The sequence below is a fragment of the Colias philodice genome, chromosome 17 (assembly GCF_061535455.1).
Source record: "Colias philodice isolate Cphi_HAF_F1 chromosome 17, ilColPhil1 Martin Lab GWU primary, whole genome shotgun sequence".
NCBI lineage: Eukaryota > Metazoa > Arthropoda > Insecta > Lepidoptera > Pieridae > Colias > Colias philodice.
In genome coordinates, this window is record NC_143102.1 from 8,415,478 (window position 1) to 8,430,216 (window position 14,739).

At 28.9% G+C, this 14,739-nt stretch overlaps 1 protein-coding gene and 2 long non-coding RNA genes across 3 annotated transcripts; 1 reads left to right on the forward strand and 2 right to left on the reverse strand.

The window, feature by feature from the left end:
• Window positions 1-3,632: 3,632 nt before the first annotated feature.
• On the reverse strand, window positions 3,633-5,611 carry LOC149481224 (uncharacterized). Its single transcript, XR_016316973.1, has 2 exons — window positions 5,444-5,611; window positions 3,633-5,372 (listed from the first exon to the last, which is right to left on the reverse strand). It is a non-coding gene; the product is annotated as an uncharacterized LOC149481224 (long non-coding RNA).
• On the forward strand, window positions 5,311-5,661 carry LOC149481225 (uncharacterized). The gene is made up of 2 exons (XR_016316972.1): window positions 5,311-5,450; window positions 5,497-5,661. It is a non-coding gene; the product is annotated as an uncharacterized LOC149481225 (long non-coding RNA).
• Window positions 5,662-6,753: 1,092 nt separating this feature from the next.
• Window positions 6,754-12,450, reverse strand: LOC149481226 (uncharacterized). The gene is made up of 3 exons (XM_089706171.1): window positions 12,362-12,450; window positions 8,170-8,374; window positions 6,754-7,302 (listed from the first exon to the last, which is right to left on the reverse strand). The coding sequence occupies exons 1-3, from the start codon at window positions 12,362-12,364 to the stop codon at window positions 7,094-7,096; spliced, it is 417 nt and encodes a 138-aa protein (XP_089562297.1). The 5' UTR covers window positions 12,365-12,450; the 3' UTR covers window positions 6,754-7,093.
• Window positions 12,451-14,739: the final 2,289 nt, after the last annotated feature.

Here is a 14,739-nt window from a genome sequence, read left to right on the forward strand (position 1 = left end):
GTGACGTGGATTTGATTATCATAAGTCGTAAGTAATATTAATATTTTCAAGTATCTAAATGTAAATAAATGTAATGGAAGTTGTTAAAATTGATGTATTTAGGATTTTTTGCTCACAGTAGTGCAATAAGGCCTAAGGATAATCTTCGTGGTAATAGAGGAAGGAATTGATTAACTTGAAGAAAATATTTTAATAAAAATATCAATATAAGTTTTATAATCTTCAAGGAGGTATTTTGTTAAAATAAACTGAAAACATTTTCTAGCACACGTATTTAAAAATAACCTAAAGGGAAAATTATAATTAAAAGGAAGGTGTTTCAGAAATTGGTTCTTACTTACCCATTGTACCACTACGTATAAATAAAACATTATTGTTTCTTATTATAAAAATTTAATATAATCAATAAATTCAAATAACAGAAAAAAACGTCATTTAAAATCCATGTTTATTTAATTTCAAAATTTTGAAACGAAAAAACATATCACATATGCGTGAAATGTCATTTTGACAGTAAATATTTTTTTTTATTGTACGATTTATTTTATTTAATGTAAAAACTATTAATTAAATACAATATACACATGTGTTTATTATGAATTTGTATTATACGATTTTTAATTGAACTTTAGTGAAAAAATTACGCAAAATAAATATAAAAAATCGTTATAATTGGATGTTCTAAATAAGTGTTCAATGTTTAAATGGGCTAGTTATATACATAGACGTATGTATAAATATATGCCGTGAATTAGTTATTGCGGGTAAGTGTATTAAAAAATAGTGAATTTTATTTATTGATTTTTTATACATATATTACAAAATTTAAACAGTGCTGCAAATTGCTAAGTAAATTGTTTAAAAAATATGCATGTACTTAATGTAAGTTTATCGTTTTGGGGAATTTTTATAATTCTATTTGAAGATAAAGGAGTTAATTAGTAACTACCCGCTATAATTTGTCTTTTTCCTTCGTATTTACTGAATATGGAGAGTAAATGGATGTTATTGGTGTTTTTAATATATTTTACCTTTTACGTATATTAAACTAGTTCATAAATTCTGTGTACTTGTAGAATGAATATTAAAATTAGTATGGTTAATGTTCATATGCATAAATAGGGTAAATATTATAAGAACTCTATATTTGTGTGATATCTAGGGTTGCTCAATTTATAATATTTTTTCAATACTACCCTCATTTAATTAAATTTTTATTTTATGTTTTATATGTAGGTAATAATAGTGTAGATGTTTACAGATATGTAGACATTTGTAAAACATACAATTTTGAACCTCTTTCTTAATGAAACTCATTTAAAAATAGCTTTATATATGCACAAAACTTTTTAAGTTATAGACGTGTGGTTGTGAAATTACTTTGTTTTTAAACATATTTTTATATATTTTTTCCTCAAAATATTCTTCTATTTTAAGAAAAACCCAAGTTAAAGGTACGTTTTTACAAGGGACAGTGCGATATTAGAGCTGACAGATCCTTTTTCTATATTCAGCTGGTTTTTGCACGACTCATGATGCGAAGCATCAGAGAGTGCTTTACGATCGAAAAATTTTTTTCGCCTCATTTTTGCAGTTATTCTTATTATTATAGCCTTGTTAGTTCACGGAATCAAGATATTTTGCATACTATTGTCGAGATAATTTAATGGAGATTAATCCCATACTTTTTAAAAATTGATTTACTTCAATAGAATTTATTATTATTTTGTTATTATTAATACCTCTGACTTTTTTCATGACTTCATCATATCATTTTTCTTAGCTTAACCCTATGAAAGTATATTTTCTGAAAATATATTGTAATATATTTTTTGCTAATCATTATACTATTGTAATATTTTTAGTACCTACTATTAAGGTAAGATTTTGTAAGCAACGTTTTTTTAAGCCTTTTTGTATCTCTTTATGATTTATAGATATATTTTACAATACGCTTCAAATCCTAGTCATTTTGTATTGTTTTTGTAAAATTATAGTTTTTCGAATACATATTTTATGTTAATTTATTTATTTTACAATTAACTGGGTCTTATTAGGTAACGGATTGTACGAATAAGAAGGGAGGTAGTTGTAAGTATTAATATCCAAATTTAAATACAGTATTTTTTTTAAACTTCTTTAGGCACTTTGAGAGTAAAATAATTTCAAGTCGCGTCATGGCAGGTCACGGAATAAGGCGACGATTTTGTTATCTTTGAATCTTGCTAAAGAATTTTTACTTCTGACCCGTGTACGCGGCTTTTTTATACTCGTATTTTTTTATTTCATGTGTGTATTCATTGTTCGTACTTCAAAATGTGTTTAATGAATAATAAGCTATTGAATACTTACAACTATCTAGGCTTAGCTTAGATTTATGGAGTAACATAGTGATCTAGAAAGCTCTAAAAAGAATGCTGGTAAGGAAAAATGGAATTATGATTTTTGTCATTTATTTATAAGTTTTTATATAAATATCAGGAGGCATATTTAACTTATCTAGTAGAATTATTTCCTATAAGGGTGTTTAGAATATTTTGTGTATATTTGATGTGAAATATATGTGTTTCAATGGACGGTAAGTGACTCGAAAATTTAATGTGGGATTATTGTTAAATGTACAAGAAATAAATGTTAAAGAACGTGCCAAATTTGGCTTCGTATATCTTATAAGGTAAGATTTCATATTGTAAAAATGTATTTTACCCCACCGCCTGTCTGCTATAAAATATGGTGAAAATGAAAATTAATGAAACTATTTGTTCCATTTTTCTGAGTGTAATGTGACTTGCAGAATTTGTCTTTAAACATGCTGCTTAAATCGTAACATTGTCTTATAATATTCAGAATGTTATGTCATTTTATCTCGACCAATGGTGTTTTGACTCATAGTACAAGGCTTGCACATTCTACAATATTATAAAATAAACTTTCATATAAAGCAAAAGTCGAATGCACTGTAGTTACTTTTATTCACATACGTTTTATTTATGCGTGAAACGTCAATTTGACAATTCAGTAATGATTATAATAAATAATAAAATAAATCTTTATTTCACCTTTAGATTATACAAAATTGAATATGAGGCTCTGGTTCTCTTGCTAGGCATAGCCTGGGTTAAGAGAGTCAGTCCCTTCCCTTAATACATCTTGGTCTTGATAATGGTGAGGTGATTAAATTTTATGAACCTATTTTATTATTTATCATTAAATAATTTTCATACATTTTCATTAGAGTGCAAGCCTAAATATGACGTTATTTGAAGAAAACATCGCTTACAAATTCGCTAAAAATGGAATTGTTTTTTCTAACGAAAACTCATGAGAACGCGTTCATGTAAAACATTTTATTTATATTGTTTCAGCAGTATTATATTTGTTATTGAAATTGTATATAACGCTATGTTACCCAAATATCATGTGTGTGTAGTATAAATACGTAGTATTTTAGATTTACTATCACCTATTCTGTAACTGTTATTCAAATAAAAAAATCTATTTTAAATATTGTATGAAATTGTATGTTAACCGTATGATAATAAACGATTAAATGTAACAGTTCTTTTCAATGGTTATCACTCGCCTAAAATATAAAGATGGTAAAAAATAAGGGGGTGTAATAAAACAGAAAATATAGTAACAAAAAATTTAATAACAATAAAAACAAGAACAACATTGTGAGTTTATTTAAATAGTTCTAGAGAGCGCCTGATAGTTCTGAAATACAAGATTAGCAAGAAAAATAAGTTAGAAGTGAGAAATAAAAAGGAAACAGAAGAAATAGAAGCAGAAGGAAAGAGAAAAGAGATGAAGGAAGATAGCTCGTAATGTAAGAATAGTGATAAATGTAAGAATGTAAAGTAAGTATAAGAAGTACGTTTAAAGTTATAGAACTTATTTAAAAGTTACAGAAATAGTTAGAAAGAAGGAAAGAAGATAATGTAATGACGTAATAGAAGTAAGTTGCAAGAGTTACGTAATGATGAGTAAAAGAATTGAAAGAGAAATATGAAAATCAATAGAGTGGAAAATGTAGTTGTATAGATGAAGGTAAATAGAATAGTTTTTAGGTATTTGTATAAGTGAAATAAGGAGAAAATGATGAAAGTGGAAGAGTTGAAGAGTAAGAAAATTTCTGATAGAGATTCATAGTTACATATTTCATCGTAGAAAAAATATGGTGATTTTTTATAAGTAAATAGAATAGTTTATAGTTATATATACGTGTATTAAGAAGAAAGTAGAAGAATGGAAGAGTAAGAAACTTTCTGTTTCATAGTGTTTTTTTAGAAATAAGAACAGTATAGTTGATGTAAAAGTAAATAGGGAAAGATATATGTAAATAGATATTTAAATGTTAATTATTGTAGAAAAGAAAGTAGATAATGACTAATGTTTAAATGTTTAGGTATATGCTGTGAATGAATAGGCAAGAAGAGATAAAATGAAGGAGAGTGAAATAAAAATATCAGTTAGTAGTTGATATGAAAAACAGTGAAAATAGGAAACTGAAATGATAAAGAAGAGATTCTGAAGTATTTGAATTTAAACAAATAAACCATGAAATAAGTAGAAATTGTAAGATACGAAAGTTCGAATGAAATAGAGAAATAATAGCATTATAATAGAAAATATTATAAAATTATTTCTGAGATGAAAAATAGAGCAGAAAAGAAGAGAATAGATGTTTCTTTAATTTCTTATCAGCGAGAAAGATATTTAGATAATACAAGAAGGGTAAAATAAAGAGAAGGATAATTTAATTAAATAGTATCATCACTAAAATAAGAATAAGATATTTGATAAGAATGAGATAAGATGGAGAAATAATAACAGAGTAAAATAATAGAGGAAAAGTGATAGTAAATAGTCGATACAACAGTAGATAAAGATAAAACAAGACAAAACTTAAGGGTAAAATATGGTATCAGTCTGAAATGAATTCATTGTTAGACTAGATGTAGATAAATGACGGAAGATTTATAGACTTGAGTGTGAACATCATTAAATACAGACATGTAAGATATAGTTCGAAAACGATAAAGTTAGTATAGCAATAGTAGAAGATATATAAATTGAATAATTAAAGGTAAAGTATGAAATATGAAATCTATAGATTTAACTATAAATGAAAATGAACAAGAAATAATGTGAAAAGAAAAATAAAGGGAAGTAGAATTATAAATGTGGTATCTAATAAAATCAGTAGTCGAAGATGGAAAATATTAGATGAAAAAACTTCAAGATGAATTGAGAGTCTCCTCATTTTGAAGTCGGTTGAAAATAAACAGTGATAGTAATGATAAGAATATAGTAATGGAAAGAGTATAGTTATCAAGATTTAAGGAAAATGAAGAGATATGTTTTTCATGCTATGCATCAGCATGGGTTTCAAGTCATGATTTTCATGATATAGTAGTATGGTGATGTAATAGTTGTATACGTAGTATGTATATTATTATTAGTCTGTGGTAATAGCTAGGTATGTAGTAGGAGGTAAGAAGGTAATGAATACTGTGAAAATGTGATATTAAAAGTAAATAGCAAGAAAAAATTCGAGAATAAGAAAACGATGAAAGAGTAGGAAGTTTATTTCAAGGCATGATATTATATTTATGAAATTATATTGGGAAATAATAGTATAGTGATTGTAAAAGAAATTAAGGTTATGATTCGTCCTAAAATAAGGATAAAGGATATGAAGATAAAAGATGTAATAAAATTAAAGGAAGAAAAGAAAGATAGCGGGAGATAAAGATAGACAGCAGTATTGAAATGAAATAAGATGAAAAAATGTAGAAACAAGTCAGATAAATTGAAGATTTGATTGAAGATGAAAAAGTATGAAAAATAGTATGCAGACAGAACTTTTAAAAAAGATAATTTATTGTTAGATGATAATATATTATTATGTATGTTAAAGAAGATAAGTTCACAGGAGAGAAGCCGTAGGTTATTATTGAATTGAAAATGAAAAGATTGAAACAGTTGAATAATGTGATTAAGAATACAGCTTCAAGAATAACTGATAGTAAATAAGGAATAGAACGGGTGAAAAGCAAATTATATGATAGTGAAAGATAATTAAGGCAAAGAGATAGAAAAATATGTGGTAAGCGATAATAAGTTTAGAAAAATTATAATGTGCAGCATGGTGTTAAAATAACTTTAAGTTTCAAGATTATTTGTGAGATAGGTGACGATTTTTGTATGTGAAAAAAGAAAATGTGTGATAGGTAAAGATAAACAGTGCCGGTTATTACGCAACAACGTGCAATATTTATTGCACGCCTCATAAGCGAAGCGTTGAGGTGGGTACTACTGTCACTTCGCGCAAAACATCTGATTTTTCAAACTTAAAATGTCTTTATGTATCATACATTGCACTTGTAAGATAATACATACACACACATATTAAGAAAAAACACTATTTTTAACGTTCATGATATTTTTGATGTCATTTTTGTTATTTAAACTAGTTAAAAAACAGTTTAAAAAAGTTCTGTCTTGGACGTCCGTGTGTCTGTATGTGCGGATCCTTTTTCTTGTTAACACGATAGCGACCGAAATACTTTACTAATCGAGTCTTTTTTTTTCTCTTACGCTTGAGTATGCTCAGGAATAGAACCCTTTCATTTTTCAGGGTCTGATTCGATGTGGTTTAATTGTTATTAAATAAACAAAAATAATAATTAATAAATATTTATTAAAAAAAAATTATGAGGCGTGCACTTTTGGATTTTCCAAATTATTTAAGAATGTAGTGAAATTGAAAGCAAGTGTTGATAGTGAGCAGAAGGCAGGCAAGTGTGAATAGTGAATAGAAAGAAAGTCAAGTCAAGAAAAGAACAAAAGAAAAATAATGAACTACCAGGCGCATATCACAGTGTACTTTGTTTAAACCTAAAAATACTTCAGGAACTTTATTTTGAACTACGATAAAAATATTTCTTCTACCAAGAGTGCACAGCGGAATTAACCGTCTAAAACAAATGTGCGGTAATTCTGCTTACAAATATAAATTAATTAACAGCACTCATCACAAATCGGTCTTTGGTAATATGCCCTAGTGGCAAGATTGATTTAAATGCTTCTAATTCTTTTGTCCATTGCTGAGTGGGTAGTCAGCATACCACCCAAAGGCTCCATTGTCTCCGGTATGTGCCCCGAAGTCTACATATTCCCCGAAGTCTGAGGGTCTCTCCGCGTATTGAGACACGGCGCCGAGGGCGGCTGGACTGTTGTCTTGTGCTTGTATCCTAGCAGGTGCTTCTGGTAAGGGTGGCGGGGCAAGTGCTACGGCTGTAACAATATTGAAATGTGTGTGATGATGCTAAGAAACTCAATTTCGATGTTAGAGCTTTCTTATCACAGTATGAAGTGGTGAATTAGGTATATGGCAACTGCTACCGAATTCAAGTATCTTTGAATTAATTTATATTATGTTTAACTATAGGTGTATTTATTTACACTAAAAGTATGAATGCTCTAGCTTTAGTATCTGTAGAGCAAAACCTATGCGTAATATAAAATATCATAATTACATATTACATAAGTGTTTATTAGTCTAACATTATAGATAGGTCAGTCGTGACTTGTGATATAATTATGAGAAGTTGTCAACGCAACGCGACGTAATTAAATCGAAAGTGGACACGTAATAGTGCCAATAGGGAACTGCAACCTTCATTTACATAACAAAGATCAGATATGGACAATAGATGAAAGTTCTGAATGTTATCGAGCGGAAAACGAGTTACGTCTCGGTACTCTGTGCTAGAAAGTAATCCTTTGTAGTTTGTAGAGAGTACTTTCACTCAGTCCCGTGGATAAGTATAGAGTTTTGCAATCGAGTATTGTATGTAATCCTTTGCACGTGTGAATGTTTGATGATGGTGGTGTTCGAATATAAAGTGGTTAACATTATGCGAAACATAACGTTAGTATACGGGTGATGGTTTACAATATTGTTCCAAACGTCATATTAGCGTTCATGGGTAATGTAGTGGATATATTGTTACATCAAATAACTAACTTTTACATATTTTCAGTGCCTTATTTTGATAAGTTACGAACTAATGTTTTGAAGAGTACGGAAAAAGGCTTTTGAAAAATACAGAAACATTAATACCTATTTTATAACCACGAATAAATAAATAAATGACTTACTAGGCTGATTGTATTGCTCCAAGGGTATCGGTTGATAGTCATCATTGTATAGAGCCTGTGGCAGTGGGGGCTCCAAAGTCTGTCTGGGGACCCGCCTCGCCCGCAGCGCTGTTAAGTCTACGAAGGCTATTTGATCTGCTGGCACTGCTATGTATGAAGGCAGGGCTGATGCTGCCCCCAGTATCGCCATGATGATTAGTAAATGCTGTAAGGAAATTGTTGTTTTGTTTATTTTGCTCTCTAGGTACACCAGTAGATTATAGAAGAAAATTCATTTAGTTAAATATGTCAATAGCAAATTTTTAAGTCTGTCTTCCATAACAAGAATTCTTGACGAATGTCATTTTACTTGGGTATTACATAATATATTATACCATGGATGTAATCTAATTATCTCACTGCGCTAAGCTACTGAACTCGTTTTAAGATTAGTAAAAAATTGTTTTCTAATGATTTCAATATCTACTTCATACTTGGTACGCCAGCTGTATATCCGGCCTTATTCTCTATACTTAATGGTAAATTTTAATATTCAAGAATCATGTGAAGCGTTATTATACCTACGTACATTAGTTGACTAGGTAAACGAATTTATTTTAACGACGGCTTTATAGCAAAACCGTGCTTTATCGGGTTGCTATCCGCTTTTCTGGAACTCGGCAGTATTTGAAAATTTTGTTGCCTACATCGTACTTTGTAGATCTCGATAATATTTAAGTGTTAATGATAACGAGTTGTTTCATTGTAAAGTTACATTTTGAAATGCAGGTTACAAAAACATCTGGGGTACGTGGTTTAAATTTTGAATGTATCGTAACTACGTTACTGGTTTTAAAACTACAAAATCATTTTTGGAATTCGCCTTGCCGCAGGAATTTACTTGTAACAAAATCAAATCCGCATGTTTACAAATGCATTGCACATTTCCTTGAGAAAATCCACTAAAGTATGTCAAATCAAGTTAAGATGTAGTAAGTCTCGTCACGGACGGTGCGCTTGCGCAAGCCGTAATTGGAGCTCGCCTGTAAGCTGACCGCGGATATATTGTTACCCGCCTTATTCTCACAGATAACTTACATTGTGTTTATAGTCACGCTAAACGTTGAATTATGAAATGTGTTCATACTTGGAGCGAGGCAAATGATAAGAAGCACGTTTGTAGTTGTTTGTATTGAATTTAAAATACACTGTACACATTGTTGTAACACGACATTTGAGATGAAATACTAAACACAATTTGTATTGTGCTGTGGCTAGTTTTATAATCATAGAGTGAAGTATATTATTTTATAAAAATAATGATAATATATTCGTTGTACAACAAGTTATTACTTTCTGACAAGTGTGGGTTGATACTTAGAATGTATAATTAGTTATGTAATTAAAATATATAAATGTAGGTGAGAACATTAACAGAGTCCGACTCCTACACAGCCCTTTAACGCCTACATTATTGTATAGAATATTATGAAAAACAACTTTCCAAATGTAACGGATATAAAGTTTAAAGGTCGCACTTTATGAGTACCTAACGAACATAGTTTAATGTAAAATCAATTTCTTGATATAGCAATGTTCAATATAATTTTTTAAAAGCATATAAAACAAGTATTAAGTACCCACTAGTAGTTTGTTTAGTAGAAACTATAAAGTGTATAAGACTAGTTACCATATTATAATTTAAATATTGCACCTCGTAAAAACTCTTGAATTATAAGTGGATTGCAAAAGCAATTACACGTTGTAATTGAAATTTACGACACACAGGAAAAATATCCTGTCTTATATCTATAAAAATTAATGTTCTTATGAACTCAAGTGGCAAAATAAATGAGTAAAAGTGACATGGAACCTTGTTACCTTGATTTTAATGTAACGACCAAAATATATGTCTTTGTTTTCTCAAAGTAAGCGGCATTGTACCTTTCACCCTGGTTTGCCCGTTGAAGGCTAACAGGCTTGGGCGTAGCCTGATCTTTGATACCTAGTTATTACTTCCTATACTTAATTGTCCATTGGACAATGTTATTTGTAGGTCCTTTTTTATATGGGCACGAGGGAAATAATTTAAAGGGCAAACTAACACATGGCGCGTATTCACCTACTTACCTACATATGAATTATGTATATACATAGTAATACGAATTTAGCGAATACTTACTTTTTTATTTTTACCTATACTTATAAACAATCGGTCGCTATTTAGGTCGAATATATGCATGATATTGGTTAATAAATTTGTTACCTAAAGTCTTCAGAATTTATTATTCATCCTTTTTTATATTTTAATACATTCATTATAAATTATCTATGGTTCAGTTATTTTATTAAAACCTTGGTCTGTATCTAATCACATAAACTTTATGATTACTTTGTGTACATATTTTGTACCTATAACCTGCTCTTTCATCACATAGAGACAGGAAAAATATGAAAATCAGTCGTGAATAGCGACATAAGTAACTATCTACTTGCTTTCATATCAAGTAACCTTTACAATCAACTTTACTTGTTTATGTTGATATCCAAAGTGAAATCAAGAGCGGTTTCACTAATATTACACAATTGTGATCTAGTACGCTTATCAAACGATCGACCTCAGTACATTTCACTTTCTAAATGTGCATTGTAAGTCGGTTCGCGTACAAAACGAATAAAAAAAAATAACCATGAAGTTTTGGCGCCAAATTGTTCGCGCGATATCGGTTACGTAAATGTCACTTTTACTGCACGGCAATTGAAAGTGTCTTTTTAATTACCACAGATAATGTAACGTGATATAATAATTGACTCGCCATAGATAAACAGAAATTGTTAATTGCTTCCGTTTCGGAAGTGTTATTAGCCATTGTTTAAGTGACGATATATCGATATCTAGCGGGCTTTACCGGGTTGAAATTTTCTTTTCCTTTTTTTTTATTTGTATAGTTAAAATAATTTTACGATAACGAACACATAAAGATTTATCTAATTTAGTGCAGTCGTTTGGAAATTAGGCGTGTACAAACAATACAACCGAACAAATAAGTTTAGTAAACAATGGTAAATCGATTGAAATGAACTAGGTAGTTTTTTTAGCCGCTATTATTTATTTATACATATATTACTTTTGATTAAATATATAACACACAATTCAGTTTAGTTTCGTTCAATTTTACACTTAGGTACATTAATTTAAAAGTAATTTAAATGTGGTATTGATTGTTTAGCAATAAGTTTCTAATAACCTCGACCAAAAGAGTACAAGGGCCTTTAAATTGTTTACGATCGATAATCAGTAATTAGGGTTAATTTCACGCAATCATTTAATGAGGTAAATGTTGCATAGTAAAAAGAAATTATTTCGACTCGAAAGTAATTTCAACAGAATAATTTCAGGTTTGGAAGATTCAATTTTCGACTTTCATATCGATAAAGATCTTTGCATTTTATTCCAAATTAAAATGTCACTAACTTAATCACTAAAATATGATAAAGGAATTGTTTAAAAATATACTTAATTACTTAGTTTACAATAATAATTAATAATTTATATTTTATAATGTAATATGGTTATATTTTTTGGTTAAACGTGCAGTTAGAGTAAATTGTAGAGCAAGTTTTTGTTGCAAGTTGCATTCTTGCTTTAAGTTCTGTGAACAATTTATTTAGATATTTTTCTTCCTATAACTTGAATAGATCTTTATATGATATTTGAAATGAATAATATATTTTGAAATCAATTAAAAACAAAAATATTGAACAATTATATTTCAATTTATGAAATATTGCGACCTTGTTTGTTTTAGAATTCACGATCTATAAATGTAGAGTTTGTTAGATTCATAAACTTGTAACAATTACATTATTATTGCACACATTATGTTGTTTCAATGTTATAATAAAATGTAGATTAAAAATAATAATTTAAATATTTAAAACGAAAAGTTAGTTTTAATATAAATGTTTTCTAAAAAAGTAATTTCATAACTTTGTTGTTTTAATTTGCAAGGAAATATCGTAACACGTGCATTAATTGTTAATTTAAGATACATATTTAAGTAAAAAGAGAGCAGAAGAAGAAAGAGAGCCATAGTATACACCATAGAATTAGTCAAGATACATACATGGAAGAAAGACTTAGACTAAGAATAGAAGAGAAGAAACAGAACAGAAAGACACCACAACACTTGATATAATAACACAAACTGACCATTTTGCAGCAACGCTAGCGCGGTCTCGGCTCGACTGAACCGGCGCTGTTCAATTCAATCTTATATCAACCTCTGTACCAAGTTTCACTTTCTCTCCCAGTCGAACATGATCTACTTTTTACTGTTACTTACCTTTATTAGTGCACTACCCTGGGTCTGTATGGAATTTGGTGTTGGTACTAATTTTGTGATGTCTAAGAGTTAGTCAATTTAAAAAAAAGAATTGGTTAATATAATATCCTTATTTAAATTCTTTATGATATGGAAGGAAATTGTTAGAATAAATTAAAAAATATTAATTTTAAATAGAATATTAAAATACTATATATGGAGTATAATCATAGTTGGTAGCCTACTTCCTATTTCTACTGCATGATGTTGTAAACGCGAGTAAGCTTATGGAATAGGTTAAACCTGGTTATTAATCAGTTTATCTGATGAATGCTTTGACGTAATTGGAAATCCTGATTCCATATTACGTTATGGAACAATAAGTTGAGTAAAGTCGAAGAATCTTCCTTCTGAACTTTAAATTTAAGGCAACACAGAATTCAGAAATAAAAGACAATAAATGACAACAAAAACAAGAAATTTATAACTAAAATAAAACGTAGACCAAGTCAATCGTAAGTTATAATCAATGCAATCAATTGACTGACCGGTTGGCTTGGTTGGTAGTGGCCCTGCCTTCCAAGCCAGAGGTTGTGGGTTCGATTCCCACCCGGGGCAAATATTTGTGTGATGAACATAGATGTTTGCTCTGTGTCTGGGTGTTAATTATCTATATAAGTATGTATTTAAAATTATATATGTATGTTTATCAGCCATCTGGTTTCCATAACACAAGTGAAAGCTTAGTATGGGATCAGGTCGTGCCGTGTGTGAAAATTGTCCTGAAATATAAAAAAAAATTAAAAAAAATATTAATGCACATTATCTGTGAAAATCAATGGGCCTTGTAACGGAGGAGTGGCGATTTCTAGCTTTAGAGATGGTTTCTTTAGCCTTAAACTGTTGTAATTTGAAAGAATGCTGTAATTCTCCAATATATCGTAATAAATAGGTAATTTTCCGAATAATTTTCGTAATTCATAATGACTGCTTTCCGATTAACAAATAATAAAAATATTACAAGGATAATGTTCATGTAATTTATTTTTTAATATCCAACGTAGGTACCTAACTATGTAATATCTATATATTCTTAATTTATTCCTCGTACTTGTTGAACACATACCAACAATATTATGTGAATATTCAAATATATTTAACTACTATGTTTATGATTTTTTTAAAAGTTAGGTACTTACTATAATTACTTACTGATATCACAGACTAATAATAATATACTACCTGATATACTTATTCTTGTTCGACCTGAAAACATTTTTCGCTAACTAATTATCAATTAATATTTATTATACATACGTTTTTTTTTAATATTTATAATTGGAACCATTATATAATATTACTTGAGCACTTTTATGTTGTTATCTACATAATTTACATGTTATGATAATAACCTAGGTACACAAATTATATAGAGTTGTTAACTTCTTACAAGTTAACAGTTCCATAAATTAGAATTCAATAAAATGATCTATAATTACTGTCGTACGTGAAGAATAGAAAAAACGAAATTTAGAACTTAAGTAAGTAAATGTGTACTTGTAATAACTTAGAACTTGTGAAACGGAACTTGCAAGGTGTCCCTCGACCTTGACAGTAAGTATCTAACAGAAACCAATCTATAACTAGATAATAATATATTTATTTTTGAGAACAAATAGGTAGATACTCGTTTTATTATAAAGATATAATTAATTTTAATTGATCAGATTTCACGATTCATCAACAAAGTACGGTAAACTTGAATTTACAAAAGGAGAATAAACATGTTAATTAATTAACTCCTAAAGAATCAAATAAATATGCACAACGGAAACTAAATATAAAAACAAAAAACAAACAACAACGAAAAATTTTATTACTTCGGTGACCGATGCCAAAGATTATTATAGATAACTACATACCTAAAACTATTATCATTAGACATTGGTCAATTCGTAAAAAATACATTTTAATTTGAATGGAGCGGTAATTACTTATTTAATATTAAAATTCAGCTCATAAACCACTTCACAGCCTACAATATTACCTCCGAGGTCAGTTAATTTCATGTGACATTCACTTTTGTCGAGCTTTTATACGAAACAAGATATAATCATAAAATATGTTCATCGGATCCTAATATGGGGATAAGAATGGTAACATATATTAAAACAATGCATTATGTATAAAATATGTTGAATTTAACCTTAGAGTTCAACATCATTTTATTAAAATTAATCTTAAAAGCTTTTGACAGTTAGAAATA